Source organism: Rhinopithecus roxellana, chromosome 10 (assembly GCF_007565055.1).
Source record: "Rhinopithecus roxellana isolate Shanxi Qingling chromosome 10, ASM756505v1, whole genome shotgun sequence".
Classification (NCBI taxonomy): domain Eukaryota; kingdom Metazoa; phylum Chordata; class Mammalia; order Primates; family Cercopithecidae; genus Rhinopithecus; species Rhinopithecus roxellana.
In genome coordinates this window covers 7977472-8004171 of record NC_044558.1, presented here as the reverse complement: position 1 = coordinate 8004171, position 26700 = coordinate 7977472, and the positions used below count along the sequence as shown (strand labels likewise).

Sequence of the window (26700 nt, the reverse complement as noted above, 5' to 3'; positions counted from 1 at the left end):
AGGTAATCTACCTGCCGCAGCCTCCCAAAGTGCTGGGATTACAAGTGTGAGCCACTGTGCCTGGCCATATATATTTTTTATACCATGTGTTGTGGTTTATATGTCATTTCCTCTACTAGACAGCAAGCTTCTTGAAAGTGAATCCAGATTTCATTCATTCATATATTTACCCATATTCCAGTATCCTGGTATATCTTTGTATTTTTCTGTATCCGCATACACTAGTATCCTAACCTAATTAGAGTTCTGTAAATATCTATTGGATAAATTGATTTTTTTTTTTTTTTTTTTTTGAGACGGAGTCTCGCTGTGCCGCCCAGGCTGGAGTGCAGTGGCCAGATCTCAGCTCACTGCAAGCTCCGCCTCCCGGGTTCACGCCATTCTCCTGCCTCAGCCTCCCGAGCAGCTGGGACTACAGGCGCCCGCGACCTCGCCCGGCTAATTTTTTTGTATTTTTTTTTTTTTTTTTTTAGTAGAGACGGGGTTTCACCGTGTTAGCCAGGATGGTCTCGATCTCCTGACCTCGTGATCCGCCCGTCTCGGCCTCCCAAAGTGCTGGGATTACAGGCTTGAGCCACCGCGCCCGGCCCGGATAAATTGATTTTTAAAATCAAAGAGTGAAATACGTAAGCAGAAGGACTGGTCTTCCCTGCCAATCTTCCTTTGAAGTGCTCATACCTTTACACGTAGGTTTAGAGTCCTACAAAGCTCAGAGAGAATGGAACCCAGCAGGGTAACATCGTAGAGAACAATGAGTCATTTGCATAGTGCGTTGTAGAGTAAGAGGATGGGACGTAGAGTTCAGGGTGAGGGTAGAGGAAGGACTGTAATAGCAAAACATGAATTTCATTATTTGTCTTTTGCTTTTGTTTTTGAGACAGAGTCTCGCTCTGTCACCCAGGCTGGAGTGCAGTGGTGTGATCACGGCTCACTGCAGCCTCGACCTCCTGGGCTCAAGGGACCCTCCTACCTCTGCCTCCTGAGCAGCTGGGACTACAGGCATGTGCGCCACCACACCTAGCTACTTTTAAAACTTTTTGTAGAGACAGGGTCTCACTATGTTGCCCAGTCTGGTCTTGACCTCCTGGGCTCAAGCGATCCTTCTGCCTCAGCCTCCCAGAGTGCTGGGATTACTGGCATGAGCCACCATGCCCAGCCTCACTCTTTGACATATTGCCCAACATTCTGGTATTTGAATTCACCTCCCTTGCCTGGTGCACATTGTGGCACCCCAGCCAAACCTAGCAGCCTGGCCTGTCACTAGTAAACCCCAGATCCCTTCCTAGCCTATCGCCTCTCACTCATCCCAGGGTACGTGCTGGTTGCAGACTAAGTCCAAGAGCGGATTTGAACTCAAGCTGGTAAATCACAACTGGACTTTAGATTCAGAGTTTGGATGATGAGAAAAGTGAGGTTTTGAGTGGGTGGGAAGAAACCTTCCCTGATTTTGGCTGGTACATTCGGAGACTCACAGCACTAACAGACCGGGCAGGCTGGCGGGGCAGGAGCCCTGGGGAAAGGTGTGTTCACGCAGGGCCTGAGGTGAAAGGAGAGCTGTACGTGTAGCCGTGGGGGAGGGGGACGGAGGCTGGGAGATCCTTCCTAGGGATGGGAGCCGCTTTCCACTTCAAGAACCGCAAGTCTGCAGGCTCACAGCTCCTAGGACAGAAACTTACAAAACTGTCACTGTCAGGAGGGACTGCTGGGTCTCAGATGGACTCTGTTCCTGAGCCCCTCTCTTGCTTCCATTCACCTTGCACCAGCTGCGCAGAGAACCTAGCCTTGAGCTGATGTCTGCCTTTGAAGTATTGCAGCTGAGTGCAGTGCTGTCTGTGCTGACCTGGTCTTCCAAAATCTAAGAAGCCTACAACAGCCTTTTGGGAGATGGGACATGTGGAGGTCTCGTTACAAGTTCCATGGGACTTTTAGAGCTTAGATCTATGGACAACTAAGGAAAGGCAAATTTAAACTTGTTGGAAGCAATCCACACAAGAGCAGGTTTTCCTAACCTGGGCCGGGGTCTCCATACATTCCCAAGGGAGTCCGTGTGACTTCAGGAGGTGATGAACCTGCTGAAATTATGTGACAAGTTATTCACGAAAAAATTAAAATTAAAAAAAAGAAAAGTTATCCGTGTGTGGCTGCATCTAGGGTGGGGTAGGGGGTCCGTCACCTTGACCAGATTCTGAAAGGGTCTGTGACCTGAAAAGTTAAAGCCACACATTTTTCTAGAGGATGAAGCTGGGAACTGGGTGTCAGGGGAGTTAGGAGGACATTCTGACTCCTCCCGCTTCCCATGTGCTGCAAACATGTGTGCAGTAGGAAACCATGACAAAGACTAGGAAGTGGCAAAAAAGCACTTCTTAAAAAGGCCTTTAAACAGAATCCTGAGCATTTCCCAGATTTTCTTATAAAAGTTGTCTTCCTCTCTGTAAGTGACCCACTTTCTTCCCTTCCTTCCTTTCTTTCTTCCTTTCTTTCTCTCTTTCTTTCTCTTTCTTCTTTCTCTCTTTCTCTTTCTTTTTCTTCTTCTTTCTTTTTTTTTTTTTGACAGGGTCTCACCCTGTCACCCAGGCTGGAGTACGGTGGTACAATCACAGCTCACTGCAGCCTCAAACTCCCTGGATCAAGCAATTCTCCCATCTCAGCCTCCCAAGTAGCTGGGACTACAAGTGTGTGCCACCATGCCTGGCTAATTTTCTAAAAATTTTTATAGCGATGGGGGTCTCCCTACGCTGCCCAGGCTGGTCTTGAACTCCTGGGCTCTAGCAATCCTCCTGCCTCAGCCTCCCAAAGTGCTGAGATTACAGGTGTGAATCACCATGCCTGATTGTACGCTACTCTTTCTTACTTGTCTCTCCTTCTAGTTTGTCTTCACTGCCACAGGGGAACCTCTTCTAGTCGCTGCTATTTCTTCAAGAAGGATGTGAGGCTAGAGACCCAGGACTGCTTGTTTGTTTGGTTGGACTTAGGAGCCATGTCCAGGAAGGACTGAGTAAGTCTTTCATCTCATCCAGTGGTAGCCAAACTTTTCAAGCCTGAGTACCTCTTTAAGACTTCAAAACCTTGGCCGGGAGCGGTGGCTCATGCCTGTAATCCCAGCCCTCTGGGAAGCCGACGTGGGTGGATCACCTGAGGTCAGGAGTTCAAGACCGGCCTAGCCAACGTGGCAAAACCCCATCTCTACTAAAAATACAAAAATTAGCCGGGCATGGTGACGCACACCTGTAATCCTAGCTACTCGGGAGGCTGAGGTGGGAGAATTGCTCCAACCTAGGAGGCAGAGGTTGCAGTGAGCCAAGATCATGCCACACTGCACTCCAGCCTGGGTGACAGAGTAAGACTCCGCCTCAAAAACAAACAAACAAACTTCAAAACCATGTTTGGATCCTTCCAAGTAATTGTAATTGTACTTTTAGTATCTACAAATGAAAAACTGCATGCTGATAAAAGCTACCATGCATTCAATAATACTTTTCACATCTATCTTAAAAATGATAGCAGCATCTCTGTGCATTTGACAAACAGCACAGCCTTTCTGTGTGAGATGCATCATCTATTTGTTCTCTAGGCAATGTTTGCTGTGCATCTGGATTCAGGGACCCCATACTGTCTGAGACCCTCTCCCCTTCCCGCAAAGTGGGGATCGCTGGTCTAGTTTAAGCTGTTTATTTTATAGATGGAGAAGCTGTGGTCTAGGAAAACAAAATTCCTAGTGAAGTAGTTTGGGGCCCGTTTCCATCCAGGTCCCTTGGCTATGTCCTGGGCCCATTGCAGGATGCCCACGAGCCATAGAATGGACACCCGGCGACGACATCCAGTTTCCCACTCCCGCACTGCCTGCGCTCTCCCCTCACTAGGAGGTGTCCAAAGGGCACCTGAGGGATGAAAGGACGCTTCAGGGCTTGCCCGATCTGAGAAACAGTCAGATAAGAGGGCGAACCGTGGAACACCAGGCCCTGGCAACAAACTGGAGCACAAAGCCATGACGTGGCTGCCGTGGGCTGAGGGTGCCAAGCTGGGAGCTAAGCCCTCCCTCACTTAGTCCTCACTATAACCCTGACTGTTAAGGAACATTATCTTCACTTTACAGATGAGGAAACTGAAGCTTAGAGAGGTCAATGACAGTGTCACACTGTTACTAAAAGCTGCAGAGATAGGATTCAAAGCCAACTCTAAATCCAGACCCTGACATGGTAGTCACTATGCAATACAACTTTATGCAAGGCTGCTGGGCTCAGGATACTTGGGGCTTCTTTAGGATCAAGTAATTTTGCTACCTCTTTACCCAAGGAATCATTCTAAACCCAGCCCCAGCTCACCAAGAATGTGTAAGTCCCTCTCTTCCAGGAGACTATCTGCAGCACTAAGCATCCTGGCCACATCCTGGAAGGGCCCAGGAGGACTCCACAGGCAACACGCAACCCTTGCAGGACACAGCGTTCTTTACGTTCTAATTCTAGCTCACAGCCTGTGTACAGAGGTAGAAAGGGTGAGTTCCTGTGCTCATTCCCACCTCTCTCCTCAGTTCACACACTGACTGCAGGGTGTGCGGCTGTATACAGATTGCGCCACTCCATGAAGCTCTTGAGAACTAGATGAACCCACACGGATTCTTCTCATTCCCACTGAAGCATGTTCTCTTTGGCCACTAACATAGCTGCTGCCTTTTCTCTTTTTTTGAATCACATATGAGAGTCTTGTATCCCCAGGAAGCACCTTGCAAGCAGGCGCCAGGTCCTCAACATACTCTGTATCCCCTACCCCAAGTGCCCAGCTTAGGGCTGGACACACCATCAACTCCTGATAAATACTTGCCAGACTCTATCCAACGGTCCTGACCATAAACTGCCTCCCTCCTGGACCACTGCTTCTAGTCACTGCTCTCCTTAAAAGAAACTGCCGGCACCCCACTCCCCAACTATTTCTCCACAAGGCACGTGACCTTTCAAAGTTCTGGGATTTGGTTTTGTTGCCTTTCAGAAAGAAGCCTGACCTTTCTGATAAGCTCTTGTTTGTGGGAGCCCATGGAGAAGACACGAGACCGGTTTCTCTGTACCTGAGCAGGGCTCTCTGAGAGCTCTGAGAGGCCGTTGGAGGCCTTGGCTCTAAACCATCCGAGTCTAGAGCCAAAGCCAGAGATGGAGGGAGTCGGGTGTTTGTGCTTCTCCACTCTTGCCACCTTCTCAAGGGCTCCTGGTAACCAAGTGTGTTTGCCTTTTGCTACCCCGGGAGGCTGAGAGCCTCCTTTTCTCTGCAGACGGAGACAGAACTTCTGCAATAAGAGGCAATTCGGCTCCTGATCTAAAACTGCAGTCTCCCTGGGGCCCGAGGCTCTGGCACTGTGACTGAAAGGGCCCCGGGCCACCGTGCTGTCAGACTGACCTTCACCGGGTCAACCCAGATCACTAACCAAAGCCTGCTGGTAGGATACATGCCTCTCTGAACCTCAGTTTCTTCCTCTGTAAAATAGACAGATCAGGCACAACCAATCTCTAAAGCCCTTCCTGTGGTTGCAAAGTCCCAAAACGCCTCTGGGCATTGAGTCCTAAAATGCTGTTCTGGGGTTCCGGAATGGCATACTGCCTTCTCAACACTCCCCCCTCACCCCTACCTCATTACCAACTCTCCATGGGACTTTTAACCACACACTTTTTTTTTGAGACGGAGTCTCGCTCTGCCGCCCAGGCTTCAGTGCAGTGGCCGGATCTCAGCTCACTGCAAGCTCCGCCTCCCGGGTTTACGCCATTCTCCTGCCTCAGCCTCCCGAGTAGCTGGGACTACAGGCGCCGCCACCTCGCCCGGCTAATTTTTTGCATTTTTTAGTAGAGACGGGGTTTCACCGTGTTAGCCAGGATGGTCTCGATCTCCTGACCTCGTGATCCGCCCGTCTCGGCCTCCCAAAGTGCTGGGATTACAGGCTTGAGCCACCGCGCCCGGCCAACCACACACTTTTAACCTTGGCATTGTCCAGCCAGGAGCTCCGACGGGTGCAGATGGTCCTACTGACAGATCAGGGTTGCTGTCACCTGGCACCCTAGAAAACTTCCAAAGGGGAAAGAGGAGGCTCTTGTGCAGTCTGACATTAAATCCGTAATCAGATTCCCCCTTATCCCTTTCAGACTATCAGAGTACGTTATTCACTGAATAATGTTAAAAACCGTCATAATAGCTGAAAATGTTACCTCTTCTTTATTGTTGATGGAGTGATTTTGCATCTATTATCTCATTGTAAAATCCTCATAATAATCCTTTATAGAAGATAAGGATTGTTATTTCTATTTTGCAGACCAGATAAACCGACCAACGTACCTAAGTTAGCCAACCAGAATGATAAAGCTGAGTGTGGATGCTCCGTGTCCTAAACAGAACCACAGAGACCTAGAAGCCAGGAGCAAAACCCACATCCTCTTGTTTTTTGTTTTTATTTTGTTTTTTATTTTTTATTATATATATATATGTTTTTTAATTTTTTAAACGATATATATATATATATATTTCATCCTTCTGCAGTTTTTTTTGTTTTCTGAGATAGAGTCTCACTTTGTCACCCAGGCTGGAGTGCAGTGGTGCAATCACAGCTTACTGCAGCCTTGAGCTCCCAAGGTCAAGTGATCCTTGAGCTGATCCTCCCACGTCAGCCTCCCGAGTAGCTGAGACTATAGGCACACACAACCACACCCAGCTAATTAAAAAAAAAATTTTTTTTGACAGAGTTTTGCTCTTATTGCCCAGGCTGGAGTGCAATGCAAAATCTCGGCTCACTGCAACCTCTGGCTCCCAGGTTCAAGCAATTCTTCTGCCTCAGCCTCCTGAGTAGCTGGGATTACAGGCATGTGCCACCACACCTGGCTAATTTTTGTATTTTTAATAGAGACAGGGTTTCCCCATGTTGGTCAGGCTGGTCTTGAACTCCTGACCTCAGGTAATCTGCCCGCCTTGACGTCCCAAAGTGTTGGGATTATAGGCGTGAGCCACCATGACCGGCCTTTAAAATTTTTTTTATACAGATGGGGTCTTTCTATGTCGCCCAGGCTGGCCTTGAACTCCCGGGCTCAAGCAGTTCTCCCTCCTCGGCCTCCCAAAGTGCTGGAATTGCAGGCATGGGCCACTATGCCCAGACTTCCTTTTCTGGACACTTAACTTTGCTGTGAGAGAACTTGGTGTGAGCATTTGAAAGAATAACCTCAGTGTTATACAAATTATATGCAAATATCATGCAAACTTGGCTCTGGAGTGTTCGAACCAAGAACTTAGAAATATTTTACAAAGGAACAATGCAGGGTGGATTCTGTTCCTTCCCACAAGCAAGAACCAGAGGAAGCAGAAGAGATGGTGAAGGAAGAGGATATTGGGCCATTCCAGCCTGCCTTTTTTTAGCTCTGTTCTTTTTTTTTTTTGAGATAGAATCTTGCTCTGTCGCCCAGGTTGGAGTGCAATGGTGAGCTCTCAGCCCACTGCAACCTCCACCTCCGGGTTTCAAGGGATTCTCCTGCCTCAGCCTCCCAACTGAGATTACAGTCACGTGCCACCACGTCCGGCTAATTTTTGTACTTTTAGTAGAGGCGTGGTTTCACCATGTTGGCCAGGCTGGCCTTGAACTCCTGAGCTCAAGTGATCTGCCTGCTTCGCCCTCCCAAAGTGCTAAGATTATAGGTGTGAGCCACCTCGCTGGCTCTACTTTGTTTTTTCTTCTGTTTTGTTTGGTTGTTTGTTGTTTGTTGTTTTTTGTTGTTTTGAGACAGAATCTCGCTGTCACCCAGGCGGGAGTGCAATGGCGTGATCTTGGCTCACTGCAACCTCCGCCTCCCGGGTTCAAGCAATTCTCCTGCCTCAGCCTCCCAAGTAGCTGGGACTACAAGTGTAGCTGGAATTACAGGAATGCGCCACCATGCCCAGCTAATATTTTGTATTTTTAGTAATTTCACCATATTGGCCAGGCTGGGCTCGAACTCCTGACCTTGTGATCCTCCCACCTCAGCCTCCCAAAGTGCTGGAATTACAGGTGTGAGCCACCACGCCCGGCCTTTTCTTTCTTCTGATAACATCTGTGGGAGGGAGAGGGAGGCCTTCCGGTCAGGTGGGGCCTGGGAAGACAGAAAAGAGCTGCCTGTGTTTGGTGCCATTCCCTTCCTCTTCTTGGCCTGTGGCTCTTGTTGAGTGAGGCAGGATACGGGAGCCCCCTGGAGAACCGAAGCTATGGATTTCCCTCATGAAGCCCCGTGCCCTTGGGCGTGGTGGGGACGTCAGTACACAGCCGGGGCAGAGGAGGGGTTCGGTCTCTCTGCGGTCTCTCCACAGGCCCAGGTCTCTGGTTCCTGCCCCAGAGGAGGCTCCCTGTGAGAAAGTGGCAGAGCTATTCTCTCTAGAAAGGAAAACACTGAAAATGGCTACCAAGGTAAACTATGTAACCACCTTAACTCAGTGAAGGAAAATGAGGTGATCCTTAAGGAAGTGAAGCAGGGCTGGGCGTGGTGGCTCAGGCCTGAAATCCCAATACTTTGGGAGGCCGAGGCGGGTGGATCACCTGAGGTCAGGAGTTCGAGACCAGCCTGGCCAACATGGTGAAACCCCGACTCTACTAAAAATATAAAAATCAGCTGGGCACTACAGCCTGGGCAACAAAGGGAGACTTTGTCTCAAAAAAATAAAAAATTAAAAAAAAATAAATAAATAAAAAGTGAAACAAAGCCGGCACTGGTGGCTCATGCCTATAATCCCGGCACTGTGGGAGGCTGAGGTAGACGGATTGCTTGAGCTCAGGAGTTTGAGACCAGCCTGGGCAACATGGTGAAACCCCATCTCACAAGAAATTAGCCAGGCATGGTGGCGCATGCCTGTAGTCCCGGCTACTTGGGAGGCTGAGGAGGGAGGTCCAGTTGAGCCTCCGGAAGGGAGAGGTTATAGTGAGCCGAGAGCGCACCACTGTACTCCAGCCTGGGTGACAGAGAGAGACCTTGTCTCAAAAAAACAAAACAAAACCCAACCAAACAAAAGAAAGTGAAGCAAGACTTTCATACACACAACTCGTTCCTACCCGGAGAAGCTGACCAGGTGAGCTCCAGGCCCCCTCCTGTGACTTTGTATACCATCCGGTAGGCCCAGTCAGAAAGCGTGGCAGTCCTGAGGCAGGAAAGGCACTGGATGAGGCATGAGAAGCGGTTTTTTTTTTTTTTTTTTTTGGCTCTCCAATATAGTGACTTTCTGCTCTGAATCCACAGGGCAGCTGCGAGGCCATAGCAGACACCACTTCTCAGAAGATAAAACCACTTTGCTCTGGCTTACCGGATGCCAGCACTTTAAACAAATGATTACATTTAGTCCTCCTCTCTCTGTAAGATAGGAACTATTCTGAACTTCATTTTCCTGGGATGTCAAGGTCAACGTCACACAGCTAGCAGGTGGCAGGTCAGGGAGGTGACCCCAGAGCCTGCACTCCTGACCAGGGCACAGCACTGCCTCCACGTGAGAGCTGTGTGGATGGGACAGTGCCCAGAGAAAGAGGCACCTGGTGTTGGATGGACTTGAGTGTCAGGGCCCTGGGGTGAGCACGGCCTCTGGAGAACAAGTGACTTCAGGCTGACCTGTGAGGGAGAGGCCTCAGGCTGACCTGTGAGGGAGAGGCCCTTTCTTAGGAGGCAGGGCCGCGACCTCACTGCCCAGCAGAAGTTGCCCAATCTCTGTGGCTAAACAAAGAAAGCTGAGATGAGGAAACCAGAACATCCTGGGGAATGAGCACAGAGCACAGAAAACATGCCGATGCCAGCGGGGCTGAAGCTGGGAGTGCTCAGCCAGCCAGCCTTCTGCGTAGGAAACCCCCGGGGAGCTCAGAGACCTGTGAGAAGCAGCACAGCAGCCTGAGCCTTTTATCCTCCGGAGCTTGAGAGCCACACAGGCAGCCCCTAATGACAAGGCCAGGAAGAAAGGGGATGTGAACGGCTATGCTTTGGCCAGGACACTTGCCTCATCAGCTGTCTTGGAGACGGGTCTGGAGGCAGAAGGAATGCTTGGGCCATGGATATGCAGGGGCAGGATTAGAAAGAAGGTTTCTCAGCACGTGGCCAAGGCTTTAGGGAGAAGCCTGGGAGGCCTTTGTGAGGGGAGGACATGCTCTGACTGCTGTGGGCTCTTCCCCCAGTGTCTTTCCTCTGTTGTCCTCTTAGCACGTCCCAGGCTTTACTACAACAACTTTGCTTAGGTTAGGGACCTAGGACAAGAATAGGGGGTGAACACAGTTTTTTTTTTTTTTTTGAGATGGAGTCTTGCTCTGTCACCCAGGCTGGAGTGTAGTGGTGCGATCTCAGCTCACTGCAACCTCCGCCTCCCAGGTTCAAGCCATTCTACTGCCTCAGCCTCCCGAGTAGCGGGGATTACAGGCACCTGCCACCATGTCTGGCTAATTTTTGTATTTTTAGTAGAGGCGGGGTTCCATCATGTTGGCCAGGCTGGTCTCGAACTCCTGACCTCAGGTGATCCACCTGCCTTGGCCTCCCAAAGTGCTGGGATTATAGGCATGAGCCACTGCGCCCGGCTGAACACGCTTTTTTAAAGAACTGGAGGCAATGCTAGCTTTGCAAGTGCCTGAGATGCCAAGCTAAGCTTTTAGGGTCTTTGGATCCTTCATTGGTTCAACTAGGGATTCTTGTCTCCAGACTTAGGTCACATAAGATGCTACTGTGTAGAAAGGTGTCTCATTTTGGATAAATCTTGAAGGTACAAGAGAGGAGAACACTAGCAGTTTCCTGACACCACTCAGAAGTCTTGCTTCTAATTTATAAGTTGATAGCTAGGCTCATTTTGTAGTGAAGACCCTTTTCTTGGCATCATGGCCTCTTTCCTACTTGGAGAGGGAATGGGGTGGGTTTCCTGGTGCTGCTGTACGACTTGTAGCACTGTCACTGTCATTACCCCGGGGACCGGAGCAATCCCATTTTTCACTGTAACAAAGCTCACGCACAGATGATTGTCTAGATTCCATCTCCAAACATTTTGTTCTGCCACCACCCAACGACCCAGTCTTATGTTCTCCCAAGACCAATCCCCTGGACCTACACACACTCCTCTCTCTCATGCAGTCTAGAATATTCGGCAGAATGTCAGAAGTCAGGAGGTGTAAACCGTAGTGGGATTAGTGACTTACAGGACTTACAGGACACAGCCTGGTTCCTCAGTGCAGCCTGACACAGTTTATTCCAATGGGAAGGTCGTTACCATGGTCTTTGCTTCCTTCTTTCCTCCTCCCGCCTCTGTTCCTGGAGTTTTCCTGACTGCAGGACTTTTCTTCAAAATCTAGTCCAGGCAACCCTTTGAAATGGCAATGCAGTCCTGGTTTTTTATACTCAGAAATTTCCTTGAACCGGTCCTTTACCTTCCTGAGAACTTCCTTAACCCCAACAAATTATTATTATTATTATTTTTTTTTTTTGAGACAGAGTTTCACTCTTGTTGCTCAGGCTAGAGTGCAATGGCGTGATCTCGGCTCACCACAACCTCCACCTCCCGGGTCCTGGTTCAAGCAGTTCTGCCTCAGCCTCATGAGCAGCTGGGATTACAGGCATGTGCCACCACAGCCGGCTAATTTTTTATTTTTAGTAGAGATGGGGTTTCACCATGTTGGCCAGGCTGGTCTTGAACTCCTGACCTCGTGAGCTGCCTGCCTCGGCCTCCCAAAGTGCTGGGATTACAGGCATGAGCCACCGCGCCTGGCCCTGCCGGCAACAAATTCGTATCAGCTTTCTCTAACCACAATACCTCTGGCCCATTACAAGTCCTCCTTTCTGTAGCCCCTCACCCCAGCTAACTCTGCTGGAATGATACTCCAGCTCTCAGAGACTGTGCCTCACTTTTCCTTTCGGCCGTTTCCTCTCACACGCTTCCTACATCAACACAACCGCTCTGCCCATTGCGGGGTTTCCCCTTGCTTGTCAGATGACCCGGAAAAGGGCATGTGAAGTCGTGCGAGGCACATTTCCTGTGCTTGGGAAGCATGCAGTCCACGGGATGACAGTCCCACACGTAGCCCTCTAATCGCCCATGGTACGTGCTGCACTAGTGGAGTGAAGCAAACGCTCTGGGAGAACTGAGAAAGAGGGATAAATTTAACCGATGGGAGCTGAGGAAGGCTTCCCAAGGGCTGTGACAGTGGAGCTGGACTTTGAAGGGTAAGCAGAGTTTCTTTTTTCTTTTTTTTTTTTTGAGATAAAGTTTTACTCTTGTTGCCCAGGCTGGAGTGCAATGGCGCGATCTTGTCTCACTGCAACCTCTGGCTCCCGGGTTCAAGCGATTCTCCTGCCTCAGCCTCCCGAGTAACTGGGACTACAGGCGTGTGCCACCATGCCCGGCTAATTTTGTATTTTTGGTAGAGACGGGATTTCTCTGTGGTGGTCAGGCTGGTCTTGAACTCCCGACCTCAGGTGATCCGCCTGCCTCGGCCTCCCAAAGTGCTGGGATTACAGGCATGAGCCAGAGTTTCTTAGTAGAGAAAAGAATGAGAAGCAGATCTGGCCTTTGGAAGGGATGTCAGTCATTTAAAAACGTCATGCTCCTCTTGGTAAATATAAGGTGTTTTCATTTAGCAGCCTGATCGCTGAGATTCAGATGTAGCTTCCTAATGCGGCCTGCATAGCTCCTTCGAGAGCCACTCATTTATCGGAGCTGGAAGATGATGGCAGATTATTGTTTCTATAATCCATAATGAAATCAGAGAGGGCCCTCCCTACCTTACACGTTCACACAAACCGCTCTCCCGACTCTTCAGAGAGACCATGGGAGTGCAGAATCCTCCTGGATCCTGCAGGGCCTCTCTGGCTGGCGTCAGGGACACGGGCTTGTGCACTAAATGGAAGCAGTCAAGACCTCAAGCCTGCATCTTTTGAGCTTGGGACCACAGCCTCCGCGAGCCAGCAGTTTCCTTGTCTTTGCATAACTGCTATTTGTTTTTCATAGAGCGCTGACAACGCACACTGCCCGGCGTGTGAAGACATGGTCCTGGCCCTAGGCCTCTGGGAACCTGAGCTAGACAGACACTCAGCTCTGGGTGCAAACACAGCTCAAAAAACAGGCAAGCTGAGCCCTGAGGTGTCAGGCCTTTGTTCCCTTCTCTGGAGGAAAAATGAGCTAACTAAGTGACTTCTCTGGATAAGAAGGAAGCAGGAATCCTCTTAGAGCACAGGTACTAAAGAACATCTAGGGATGGAGGAGGAAGACGTGTTCAGAGGCAAGTAGTGAATGCAAGGGGAAGAAGACAGAGGGAGGGAGCCAGGCCCGGTAGGACTGTGAGGGAAGAGTGCCATCTGCTGAGCCCCCTGTGGGCACACAGGCACACCGCCCCCCCACCCCACCCCACCATGGGCATGAAGCTCACGCACAGCTGACCGTCTAGATTCCATCTCCAAACGTTTTGTTCTGCCACCACCAATGACCCAGACTTATGTTCTCCCAAGACCAATCCCCTGGACCTACACACACTCCTCTCTCTCATGCAGTCTAGAATATTCAGCAGAATGCAAGACGTCATGAGGTGTAAACCACAGTGGGATTAGTAACTTCCCAATACCCATGGCCCCGAACCAAGCCCTGCTGAGCAGGTGCCTGTGGAGAAGGCTGGAAAGTCAAGGCAGCAACCATCGCTAAGGATGGTCTTTAGGAGGCAGTAGGACATCGTGTAAGACACGGGGTTTCCAGCCAGAGTAGCCAGGGCTCCTTCCCTAGGACAGTTCTTACTAGCCATGTGCTATGGACAAGGAACTTGGCCTTTCTCCATCCCACATACCTGTGGCTTCTGGAAGGTTTTAAATGAATAGCACCTGGAAAGAAAATGCCAGCATGGGCCCTGGCACACGGTAGAAGTACAGTCATTGCTCCTTCCAGAGAAGAAAGGCCTTAATTTATTTATTTGTTTGTTTGTTTGTTTGTTTGTTTGTTTGTTTGTTTTTGAGACTGTGTCTCACTCTGTCTCCTAGGCTGGAGTGTAATGGCACAATCTTGGCTCACTGCAATCTCCGCCTCCTAAATTCAAGCAATTCTCCCGCCTCAGCCTCCCAAGTAGCTGGGATTACAGGGGCCTGCCACCACGCCCAACTAATTTTTTGTACTTTTAGTAGAGACGGGGTTTCACCATATTGGCCAGGGTGGTCTTGAACTCCTGACCTCAGGTGATCCACCTGCCTCAGCCTACAAAAGTGCTGGGATTATAGGCATAAGCCACTGCACCCAGCCCATTTATTCTTTAAAATGCGTGATGAGATTTAGAATTCGAGAGAAAGACCCAGAAAAAGGAGAAAAGGATACATTTTCATTTTTCTTAGGAGCCACGGATATGCTAGATTTGACATAGCTGTCACAGGGAGTTTGCTCTTTAGCACAGGGAAACTACTCCTGGTGTGTCAGAGCACCCCCAAATTGGGCCAGCCAGGGATGGCGGGGGAGAGGAGTGAACCTGGGGGTGCTGGGCTGGGGTCCAGTTGAACTTCTGCCACTGAATTGCATGCTTTGGACATGTCACTAAGCCTTTCTGGTCACACCTTGCATGAAGTGTCCCTTTCACCCTGATTCTGTGCTTCCATGAGGCCTGTTTAGCATCCCTTGGAAGACCCGTGGCTTGATTTACCAACCAGGCCTTCAGGCGATCAATCTGCCAATCCACCTAGCTCACCTCAGGACCTTCTATGATTGCAGTGATAGAGAGGACCTGGTGTGCCAAGGGTGTGCTGCAGACGCATGGGTCCCCTGGCTTTGGAGGATACACAGATCTTTACAAGGATCAGAAGAGACTCAGGCACTTTGGGTTACAGGTGACAGAAAGGAACCTAAAGCATCTGAGACCAGAAGAGGGAGTTTATCATAAAGCGTCAGGATCTCTCCCAAGAACCACGTGGCAGGGAGATCCGGGAGGTCATCCAAGTGCCTGGGCCAGAACCTCGAGCCCCACCAACCCAGACGGCTCCTTCCCTCTGCTTCTCTAGGGCTGCCTGGCCTCTCGTTTTTGCTTCTCCTGGTGCATCTTGATTCATGTAGTCCATGGGGGTTGAATAGCAACAGTGAATCTCAGTTCCAGATTAATGGAAGGGAAAATCTGATTGCCCCTGCTTGGACACGACTCCTGCCCCTACTCTACCCAGCCTGAGCCAGGTATCCCTGGACAGGATATAATGTCACTAGGCCACCTCCTAGGTGTGTGGAATTGGGGGCATCTCGGAGAACGGGAGGTTGCGACTGACTCGACACCCCACAGAGTGTTGTGTTAGGATGCAGATTTGACTGACACAAGACTCCAAATAATAACAGCTTAGACCAAATGGAAGTTTATTTCTCGCCTGTGTGTAATCATCTGTGTGCAGACAGTCCAGGGATAATACAGCAGCTCCACAGTGTTTGGGACCCAGGCTCCTTCCAGCTTGTTGCTCTGCTCCTGGGATATGTACCTTTTACACATGATTGAAGTTGCTCACCACAATCTCCACATTCCAGCCAGGGAAAGAGGGAGGGAGGGGATAGAGAAGACACGTGCCTTCCTTTTAGGGGCACAGTTCTTCTTGCTAAGTTCTCATTAGCCAGACCTTGGTCATAAAGCCTTGCTGCAAGAGAGAGATTGGGAAGTGTTGACTTTAGCTAAGTGGTCATGCATCCAGTCAAAAATTCTACTATCCCACAAGATGGCCAAATAGACATTGGGGGGCAACCTCCTACAACAAGTCATAATGGCCTCGCCTCCTGGAAACTCCCGAAAGGTTTTGTCTCTTCTGACTTCTAGCCTTGGGAGCAGGTTATTTATTGCCAAGAGAGAGGTATGGTGGGCACGGGAAGAATATCTACACGGAAATGCTTCCAACGGTGTGACCAGGAGGAGTTTAGACTAAATGATTTCTAAAATCCGTTTTTATTTTTATGCCACTTCAGGAAGGGCCTGGGAGCCGGGCACAATGGCTCATGCCTGTAATCCCAGCACTTTGGGAGGCTGAGACGGGCAGATCACTTGAGGTCAGGAGTTCGAGACCAGCCTGGCCAACATGGTGAAAGCCCGTCTCTACTAAAAATACAAAAATTAGCTGGGTGTGGTGGCGCACACTTGTAATCTGAGCTATGCAGAAGGCTGAAGCAGGAGAATCGCTGGAACCCAGGAGGCGGAGGTTGCAATGAGCCGAGATCATGCCACTGCACCCCAGCCTGGGTGACAGAGCAAGACTCCTTCTCAAAAAACAAAAAAAAGAAAGAAAGAAAGACCTGGGGATGATGTGCCTCTTCCTCTATCGTAACTTAGGGCACAGAGAAGGAAGTTCTTGGGACAGATTGCGGAAGTGAATTTGGTAACACAGAGTTCTTTAAAGAATAGATTTCCAGGCCAGGTGCAGTGGCTCACGCCCGTAATCCCAGCATTTTGGGAGGTCAAGGCAGGAGGATCACCTGAGTTCAGGAGTTTGAGACCAGCCTGGCCAACATGGTGAAACCCCGTCTCTACTAAAAAGACAAAAAATTAGCCGGGTGTGGTGGCGGGTGCCAGTAATCCCAGCTACTCGGGAGGCTGAGGCAGGAGAATCACTTGAACCGGGGGGGGGCAGAGGTTGCAGTGAGCTGAGATCGCGCCATTGCACTCCAGCCTGGGCAACAAGAACGAAACTCCGTCCCAAAAAAAAAAAAAAAAAAAAAAAAAAAAAAAAAACGACTAGATTTCCAGTGCTGTGATTGTCCTTGTCATAACCCAGTTCTGCTAAACAAGGGTGAGTTGAAGTTGTCTCCTTCAGATTCTAGAGCCACATATTAAGTCCCTGCCTGGTAACCCCCTCCTGCGGCTGGGCTGAACAGAGTTGCTCAGAGCAGCTAACCCACTAGTGAAGCTGTGGTGGGCATCTGCTGCAGGCAGGGCCCTGGGCTGGCAGCTGTGGGGACCCACGGGGGCAGAAGGCTGTGCTCGCTGACCCTCTTCCTCTCAGCCACCAGGCTGACCTCATTTTCCGTTGAGACTTCCTGTTCTCCAGTAATTGCTTGGTGGGGCAAGAGGCCGCAGTTCCAAGTCAGCAAATGGGATCTGAGTCATGATGTATATGGTAAGTGCGCCTCTGCCCTCGGTACCTTCACCAGATCAACACTGGGTGCTGGGCGCTGGGGACAGGGCAGGGGAGGGGGGCTGCCAGAGGGGCTGATTGTCACTCATGCAAAAGCATTGGTTCTGTGTCTGCTGGGTGTCCGGCAATGTGTGTGCATGTGCACTTGTCAGGATGCGGAAGGCAGAAGGTTGGAAATGACTCTGCAGAGTTAGAGCTCAAAATGTTCTTTGTAGCTTTTGGCCCCAGTGATGCCAAGATGAAGTAGGCTAATAGGACAGCTGGGAGCAGAAAGAGGTCCAGACTTGGAGTCAACTTGGGGTCACGCTCTGGCTACAACTAAAGTATGTGACCTTCCACGGTCAAACATTATTTCTCCCCTTCATCTTTTTTTTTTTTTTTTTTTTTTTAAGACAGGGTCTTGCCACTCTGTCGCCCAGGCTGGAGTGCAGTGGTGCCATCATGACTCATTGCAGCCTAGACTTCCTAGGCTGAAACAGTCCTCCTGCCTGAGCCTCCTGAGTAGCTGGGACAATTCCCCTATTGTTGTTGTTTTCTCCTTTTTTTTTTTTTTTTTTTTTGAGGTGGAGTCTTACTGTGTGGCCCAGGCTGGAGCACAGTGGCGCGATCTTGGCTCATGGCAAGCTCCGCCTTCCGGGTTCACGCCATTCTCCTGCCTCAGCCTCCCTGAGTAGCGGGGACTACAGGTGCCCACCACCACGCCCGGCTAATTTTTTGTATTTTTAGTAGAGATGGGGTTTCACCGTGTTAGCCAGGATGGTCTCGATCTCCTGACCTCGTGATCCGCCCGTCTCGGCCTCCCAAAGTGCTGGGATTACAGGCGTGAGCTACCGCGCCCGGCATTTTCCTCTATTGTTTAAAAAAAAGGGATGATAATACCTTGCTCAGCTCACAAGGATGTACAAAATGGAAAAGAGAATTGGGCCGTGAGCCTTGCAGAGGCCAGCTCTGCGTTTTGCTCATCTCTGTGGCTGCTTGGGCACCCAGGGTAGCACTGTGCGCCTGCAGTCATTCCGTAAGCGAGTGCTGCCCAGATTGAATTAAACAATAACCCAGAAAGCACCTGGTCTGCTTTCCATATTAGAAAACAGAGACCCAGGGAGGGACAGGGACTTGCTTAAGGTCACACAGGCTAGCTGGGAAGATTAAACCCGGACCTGATACGTACTCTGCATTCAGTCAGCATCAGTGTCCTTTTCCAGGTGGCAGCATCAGGACGCAGAACCCAGATCTTTTCCTCTGACGCCTCAGCTCTTGCACCTCACCGTGTTGCTGAGTTACTCATAGTTAGCTGAAGTCAGCTAGCTAGTGAGGGCTGTGATGGGATTAGCTAGCAGGAGGACTGTTGCTGACACCCTGTCCACCAAGCTGCGCCCGTGCCACGGCTTGGGTACTGTGGCTAAAAGGCAGGAGCTCTGGAGCCAGATCGCCTGGGTTCCGCTCCCAGCTCTGCCATTTGCTAGTTGTGTAATCTCATTTAATGCTTCATTTATGTCTCAGTTTTCTCATCTGTAAAGTGAGGATTGTAATTGCATTTGACCTTATGAAGTCACTGTGAGAATCAGATGAATTAAAATATGTACTTAGAAAAGTGCCAGGCAGGTCGTAAGCACATTATTAAGTGTTTGCTATTATTCAAGGGCAACGTTTGGCTTTTATGGCGGTAGTGGTGGCTGCAGAGTTGACGACTGTGGTCAGCCTTCACAAGGACAGCTGTTGGATGATGGTAGAGTTTGTTGTTGCTGAATAGGATAAGATTCCTAAAGATAGTCTAAAGGACTGGGGACTCTAGCCTATAAATGCTTGGAGGGCGGGTGTGCTTGGTAAAGACTCTTAAGGGTTGAGTGCAGTGCCATGCAATTGGTGGACAATTGGAAAACAATGACTGCTAGCTCCTAGGGAAGATCCAGGCCTTGGATACTCATCCTCCATCCATCCACAGCACACTGAGGGCCCAGAAGGGACACCCGCTCCTACAAGCCCATTTCCTGTGAAGCCCCAGCTTGCATTCAAAGTTGCTTGCATTGGAAAGTCAACGGAACCCCCAGCACAAGGACGGTGGCTGACTGCCACAGGACTGGAGCCAGGAAAACTATGTGACAGGCAACTTTGCTTCTGCCAAGAATGAGGATGTGATTTCCTATCTCCACCCCGCAGCAGGCCCCCAGCCTCCTCTCATCCCCATTCCCCTTCTACCCCCAGTCCTATGGGCCGCAGGTTTCTGCCTGAAAAAGTAATCTGGAGCTGCTCACGCAGGATATCTCCTCCTGACCTACTTCCTGAGTGCTGGGGCAGAGTGCTTGCTCTACTGAGAAAGATGGCATTAGCTCAGCACTCCCCCAGCCAAGCATCATACCGGATCTGACTGTCAATCACTCACTCACAGCCAGTGGCCACACCTGAGAAGGGTTTTCTTAATGGCTTTCCTATGTCAACACCTGGGCTGAGTCACCCGACAGGCTCCAGGAGTAGAGCTCAACCTGTTTCTTGGGATATTGCGCTTTCTGTCTTTTTGGTTGCGTGCTTGTTTTTGTAATCTGGTGCAAAGCCACCATTTGCCATGGTCCCAGGAACTCTTTTTGAGATTGTAATTCCAAAGTATTTCTACTCCAGTCATCCTCCTCCTCATCATCCCTTACAGAATGCCTACTATGTAGTCAAATATTTTACCTATTATCCCTAATACGCTCCCTACCCTACCTTGCAGGGCGGATCTATCAGGACAGTGCTTCTCAGACTTGGATGTGCCTGTACGTCACCTGGGAATCCTGCTAAAATGCAGATGCTGGTTGAGTAGACCTGGGGGAGGCCTGAGGTTCTGCATTGCCAACAAGCTCCCAGGTTTTAATACCTTGAGTAGCAACATATCAGGAGAAATTTTTTGGTTGCAAGTGACTGAAATGCAATGTGAACTCGTTAAGCAAGACGTGGAATGTATTGCAAGGGTATCTGGTGTCTCACAAAGCCAAAGGACAGGATTGCAGCTGGGCCTCAGGAAGAGTTGGGGCCAGGGGTTCAAATGCCAGGAGGAGCCTCTTGGTTTCCCGACTGCTTTCTCTATGCGCTCAATTCAAAGTGTCGTCCTCTCTCCCTCCCTTCCTCTGCTCCACTCTTTCTTCCTTTCCCCTCTGTTCTGCTTAGTGCCAAAGCAACTTGGCCCACAGTCCTGTGGGTTCCATGTCTTTCTTCCTTGATTTTGGTGGTGCACATCTTCCAGCGACTCCCTAAGAAAGTGAGCAAAGGAAGGAAAATTGTTGTGAACTAACTACAGCATGAACTTTGAAAACATTACGCTAAATGAACATCACAAAGGACCACATAGTATGTGATCCCACTGATAGGAGCTCTCCCAAATCTATACAGACAGAAAGTAGATTGGTGGTTGCCTAGGCGGGGGCTGGGGAGAAGGCAGGGATGGGCACTGGTTTCTTTTGGGGATGACTGAAAATGTTCTAGAATTGATTGTGATGATGTTTGCACAACTCTGTAAGTACTAAAAGCCACTGAACGGTACGGTTTAAATAGGTGAACTGTGTGGCGTGTGAATTATGGCTCAGTAAAGCTGCTCTGGTGGAGTTTCTGGTCAACCCTCCACGTCTGACTGCAGTTCTCCAGTGTCAATCACTGTTGAGTGTGGAAGGCTCCAGTGTCATCACTGTTGAGGGTGGAAGCCTCCAGTGTGCCGTATGCGTGGGCTCCTCAATCAAAACCAGATAGGACATTGCAGCTGAAGTGACACATCTGTTCTTAATTGAATGGTTATTAATTAAGGGACTCCTACTGGCTTCATCTGGGGATGTCAGTACCTTACAACAGTGTTCATCAAGTCGGATAGATAAATAAACTGGGTCAGACTCTACTCCCTTATTCCCATGGAGATCATTTTATTTCATTTATTTATTTTTTTGACACAGAATCGCACTGTATTGCTCACGCTGATCTTGGCTCACTGCAACCTCCACCTCCCAGGTTCAAGTGATTCTCCTGCCTCAGCCTCCCAAGTAGCTGAGATTACAGGCACCTGCTACCACACCCAGATGATTTTTTTGTATTTTTAGTAGAGATGGGGTTTCGCCATGTTGGCCAGGCTGGTCTAGAATGAACTCCTCGGTTCATTCTAGTGATGTGCCCACCTCGGCCTCCCAAAGTGCTAGGATTACAGGCATAAGCCACTGCACCTGGCTGTTTTTTTTTAAGTTAATTTTTAAAAAGATATATTTTTAAATTCATGGTAAATAATACAAAAAGCACCTACCTAGTTCCATGCATTCTAAATGAGGATGCAAACCCAATTCATGCCTTTATTCAACAAATACTGAGCATTCTCAATGCGCTGGCTTCTCTGCCAGATTCTGCAAATGCAGTAGAGAGCAAGTCACAGGGAGGAGAGCGCTAAATAATAAGTCTTCTGGTCAAGGTGGACCTACCTTTCAAAGGACGGACAGAGATCTCCCTACCAAAGGAATTGGGAGTGTTTTAACTACTGAGAGTTCAGATAAATTTCTACATATCTTGTTTTCACCCTTTGAAACCTTAAGATTGATTTTTTTAAAAGTATGTAAATACTAGAACAACCCTAACAAATAGAAAAAAAGAAATTTACAACAATTCTGGGCCAGGCATGGTGGCTCATGCTTGTAATCCCAGCACTGTGGGAAGCCGAGGTGGGAGGATTGCCTGAGCTCGGGAGGTCAACGCTGCAGTGAGCTATGATCACACCATGCACTCCAGCCTGGGCAGCAGAGGGAGACGATCTCAAAACACACACACACACACACCAAAAAAAATTTGCCACTCACCTTGCCTTCCATCTAATTTCAAACTGTTTCTCCACTCCACCTATTTTTAATTTAATTTTGTTTTATTCTTTCTTTATTTTTTGAGCTGGAGTCTCCCTCTGTTGCCCAGGCTGGGAGTGCAGTGGCACGATCTCAGCTCACTATAACCTCCACCCCTCGGGTTCAAGTGATTCTCCCGCCTCAGCCTCCTGAGTAGCTGGGACTACAGGCCTGCATCACCCATGCCCGGCTAACTTTTTTTGTATTTTAGTAGAGATGGGGGTTTCACCGTGTTGCCCAGGCTGGTCTCGAACTCCTGAGCTCAGGCAATCTGTCCACCTTGGGCTCCCAAAGTGCTAGGATTACAGGCTTAAGCCACTACACCTGGCCTCCACCCATTTTGTAAAGCCTCTAGCTCCATTTCCCTCATTATCTTGACCACCTTCACTGCATGTCTCCCAGCAGGACCCAGCTGCAAGGACCTCCCAAGATCGCTGAGAAATTCAGCCCTGAGGAACTGAAGCTTGGAGGTAGCCAAGACCCCCCAGTGGCTCAGGCGTTCGGAAGGAGTAAAGGAGTAAATGTGAATCTCAGTGCCAATTTGCTTCTGGGCACATTCCTCAGACTCAGAAACCAGGCAGGGGAGGGCTGAGTATCAGGGTCCTGGCAGCTGGGCAGAAGGAGGTGGGCTGGGCCAGAACTGCGCAAACCTCGGTATCAGAGCTATCCTGAGAGCATGGCTGCTCCTGTGCCCAGAGACGGGACAATGTGAACACTGGCGCCATGGTGAGTCAGTGGGGGCATCTCGGGGAGGAATGTGAGCCCCCCGGGCATGCTGGGGTGCAGGTCTGACCAAGCTGAGGAGGACAGGCAGTAGGCCAAGTGCAGTGGTGGGGCTGGAAGGGCCCCCACACTTCCAGACTTGCTGGGACTGAGTGGTCCTGGTCTCCCAGCTCTACTGAGGCAAGTCAGGGTTCAAATCCCAATGAGGCCATCAACATGCGTGGCATCCTGGTAAGTCTCTTAACCTCTCTGAGTTGTTTTCTCACCAGTAAATGGGGGGGCTAATCCCCCCTTGCAGGACGTTGCAGAGATCATGTCGTGAACTCTTACACAGCTCCGCCGCTCAACCCGTGATGGCTTGCACTGTAGCTAGGACACGCACCCTTTTCTTGGGGGCTATGACCCCCACTAAATGTCTAAGATTTAGCTTTGTTATTCTCATTTCTTATCCACTAACAAATTAACTGGAGCGGAGGGAGGAATATTGTTTTTTTGAGACGAAGTCTCGCTCGTGTCCCCCAGGCTGCAGTGTGTTGGTGCGATCTCGGCTCACTGCAACCTCCACCTCCCGGGTTCAAGTGATTCGCCTGCCTCAGCCCCCGCCGAGTAGCTGAGATTACAGGCACCCGCCACCACACCTGGCTAGTTTTTTGGTATTTTTAATAGAGATGGGGTTTCCCCATGTTGGCCTGGAATACTTTCCAAATTTGTGCTTTATTTATTTCAGTATTTCTCTCTTTTTCGGCTGGTACAAGAAATACATCCTTGTAACAAAAATACAAGCATTGTAGGCCAGGCACGGTGGCTCATGCCTGTAATCCCAGCACTTTGGGAAGCCAAGGTGGGTGGATCACTGGAGCCCAGGAGTTGGAGACCAGCCTGGCCAACATGGTGAAACCCCGTCTTTACCAAAAATGTGAAAATTAGCCGGGTGTGGTGGTGCACACCTGTGTTCCCAGGTACTTGGGAAGCTGAGGTGGGAGGATCGCTAGAGCCCGGGAAGTCGAGGCTGCAGTGAACCGTGACTGTGCCACTGTACTGCAGCCTGGGTGACAAAGAAAGACCCTGTCTCAAAAAAAAAGTTAAAACTAAAATGTTGTAGAAAATAATATTAAACAGGATTTTAAATTTTCCTTAATTCTATCGGCCACAGATAATTGCTGTTAACAGTTTGATGTCTATCAGGTGTACCTCAAATGACTCTAATTAGGTTCAATTGATGACCATGTTTTAAATGTCTCCCTCCCTTTCTCCGCGTTTCCCACAGCCCAAGCTGAGTCATGGGTGAGCTCCTTCAAAAGTGGCCTGTGGCCAGGTCCACAGTACTCACACCTTAGACATAGCCCTGTCTGGTAAGATGGGCAAGCTCGGGCAGCCCTCTCCAGTCCTCTCTGGAATCCACTGCCAGTTTCCTCCCTCTGGGCAGAGGAAGGGCAAGGAGGAGGGTGGAGGCAGAACGGAGCTGTGGACACAGCTACCTGCTCAAAGTAGATCCGCACTTACCCCCTGGGGAAGTGAGTGAAAACACCTGTGAAGCAGCCAAGTCTGGAACCATCCTTGCACATACCAGAAACAGGGTGTTGGCAAAGTGTTGTCTGTGCATACCTATACACACACACACACACACACGGATTATACACGATGTGTGTGTGAACAGCTCTTCCCTTTCCCACCCGTTAACAAGCTCATTTGCTTACAGGAAACTTATCCACAGATGCTTGTGTTTATATATGAGAGACCAAGCTTTCTCCTCAGGGGACCTCCTACCTACACAAATGAGCCCAGAGTTACAAAGAAAAATCCTACTAGAGATAATAAATGGTCCTTTATACCAGAAGGATCCGGCATTATTCTAGAGGGCTTCAACAAGGCAAAGGCCTCTGGTGCCTCTGGCCTTTAATTGCCCGGCATTCCCCGAAAGCAACGATGCCCCAGACCCTCCACACCTTCAACGCAGAGTTGGTTGTACTGCAAAGGTGCAGCCTCCCACGACACTTCTTGGTGTTCATTGTTAATGGTAACTCCCACTAATACGTTCACCTCTTCGGCTTCTAAGATTCTATCTCCTCCATGAAATGTTCTTGGCCAATGGCAAGAGAAGTAGAAATTTCACTTGGCCCTACTTTGCCTCAAGGTACAATGTCTTCAAGACTTCTTCAGTTCATCATATACAGGGAAGAGCTCCTTGGTTTTATGTAACATGAATAATATGTGCTGCCTTTATTCTTTGATTTGTCTGATCTATTTTCACTTGCTTGTTCCTGATAATCTTTAAGTCTGTCCATGTCAGACTATGTTCTCCTGTGTCACCATGCTCTTAGTACAACCCTTAGTATCCTGGGCAAACAGTGGAAATCTCACAAGCCCATCTATAAAAAACTTATAATAATAGCAACACTAAGATTTATTGAGTGCCACACACTCTTATAAGTACATGCATTAACCCATGTCATGCTCAGAGCCACCCTGTCAGGAAGGTACCATTATCATTTTCATGCTACACATGAGGAAACTGAGGCACAGAAAGGTGAACTGACTTGCACAAGGTCACACAGATGGTGGAACCAGACATCACCCAGAAACCTACAATCGCTAACCATTTAGTGTCTCACCTTCTATTTTTCCCCTTTGTATATAAAGGCATTTTGTTTTATTTTAGAAAACTGGGATCATAATTGTACTTAATAGGTATGTTATTCGGTTTAGGGTATAAATTTGTAATAGTTGTGACATGACTTTTTAAAAAGTTTTTCATGTGACAGAAGTTTAACTTTTTTTATGTTAATTAATCTTTTCCACTGTGAATTCTGCCATTTTGCGTTTTTGTTTTTGTTTTTTGAGATGGGGTCTCACTCTCATCGTCCAGTCTGGAGTGCAGTGGTACAATAACAGTTCACTGCAACCTCGACTTCCTGGGCTCAAGTGATCCTCCCACCTCAGCCTCCTATAACTGGGACGACAGGCACACGCCATCACGCCCAGCTAATGTTTTGTATTTTTGGTAGAGACAGGATTTTGCCATGTTCCCCAGGCTGGTCTCCAACTCCTGGCCTCCAGGGATGCCCCTGCATCAACCTCCCAAAGTGCTGGGATTATAGGTGTGAGCTACCGCACCCAGCTTGCCACTTGTTTATATTTGGAAACTTTTTCTCCATTGAGTCACTCTCTTGTCTTTGGTTTTATTGTTTGTTTCTTTCTTTTTAAACCTTATTTTTTTAGAGTAGTTTTAGATTCACAGCAAAATTCACAGCAAAATTAGGAGGAAGGTACAGAGACTCCCCATATGCCTCCTGTCCCTACATATGCACAGCCGCCCCCGTTATCGATGTCCCCCAGCAGAGGGGTTCATTTGTTGCAGCTAATGAGGCTGCATCGACACAACATTACCACGCAACATCTATAGTTTACGTTAGAGTTCACTCCTGGTATGTTGTACATTCTACAGTTTTGGACAAATGCATAATGGCATGTTTCCACCGTCATACTATTCTACAGACTATTTTCATTTTGGTGGCTTCCAAGTTTTGGCAATTATGTATAAAGCTTCCATAAACATCCATGTGCAGATTTTTGTGTGAACATAAGTTTTCAGTTCATTTGGGAAAATCCCAAGGAGCGTGGTTGCTGGATCGTATGGAAGAGTATGTTGAATTTTGAAAGAAATTGCCAAACTGTGTTCCAAAGTGGCTGTAGCATTTTGCATTCCCACCGGCAATGAACAAGGATGTCTTTCCACATCCTTGTCAGCATTTGGTATCGTCGGTGTTCTAGATTTTGGCCATTCTCATCAAATTGTTGTTTTAATATGCACTTTCCTGATGACATATCATGTGGACATCTTTTTATATACTTACTTGCCATTTTACATCTTCATTGATGAGGTGTCTGTGAAGAAGTCTTTGGCCCATTTTTTCAAATCAGGTTCATATTCTGATTGTTGAATTTTAAAAGTTTAAGAATGTACATATTTTAGATAACTGTCCTTTATCAGAAGTTTTGTTTTGTTTTGTTTTCCCAAGACGGAGTCTCGCTCTTGTCCCGCAGGCTGGAGTGGAATTGCACAATCTTGGCTCACCGCA

General features: G+C 48.9%; 1 protein-coding gene across 4 annotated transcripts in view; it reads left to right on the top strand.

Annotated features, from left to right (window-relative positions):
- NINJ2 (ninjurin 2) overlaps positions 1-26700 on the top strand; it is a 94279-nt gene that overhangs the window by 36444 nt on the left and 31135 nt on the right. The window contains exons 1-2 of one of the 4 annotated variants that reach the window (XM_030939915.1): positions 12007-12161; positions 16929-17042. The exons of 1 other annotated variant lie outside the window; for it this stretch is intronic. In XM_030939915.1, the coding sequence (XP_030795775.1) occupies positions 17031-17042 (12 nt within the window). In that variant the 5' untranslated portion in view covers positions 12007-12161; positions 16929-17030. Of the gene's footprint in view, positions 1-12006; positions 12162-16886; positions 17043-26700 lie in introns of those variants that run through there. 2 more of the 4 variants (XM_030939917.1, XM_010363534.2) reach the window with 2 other exon arrangements.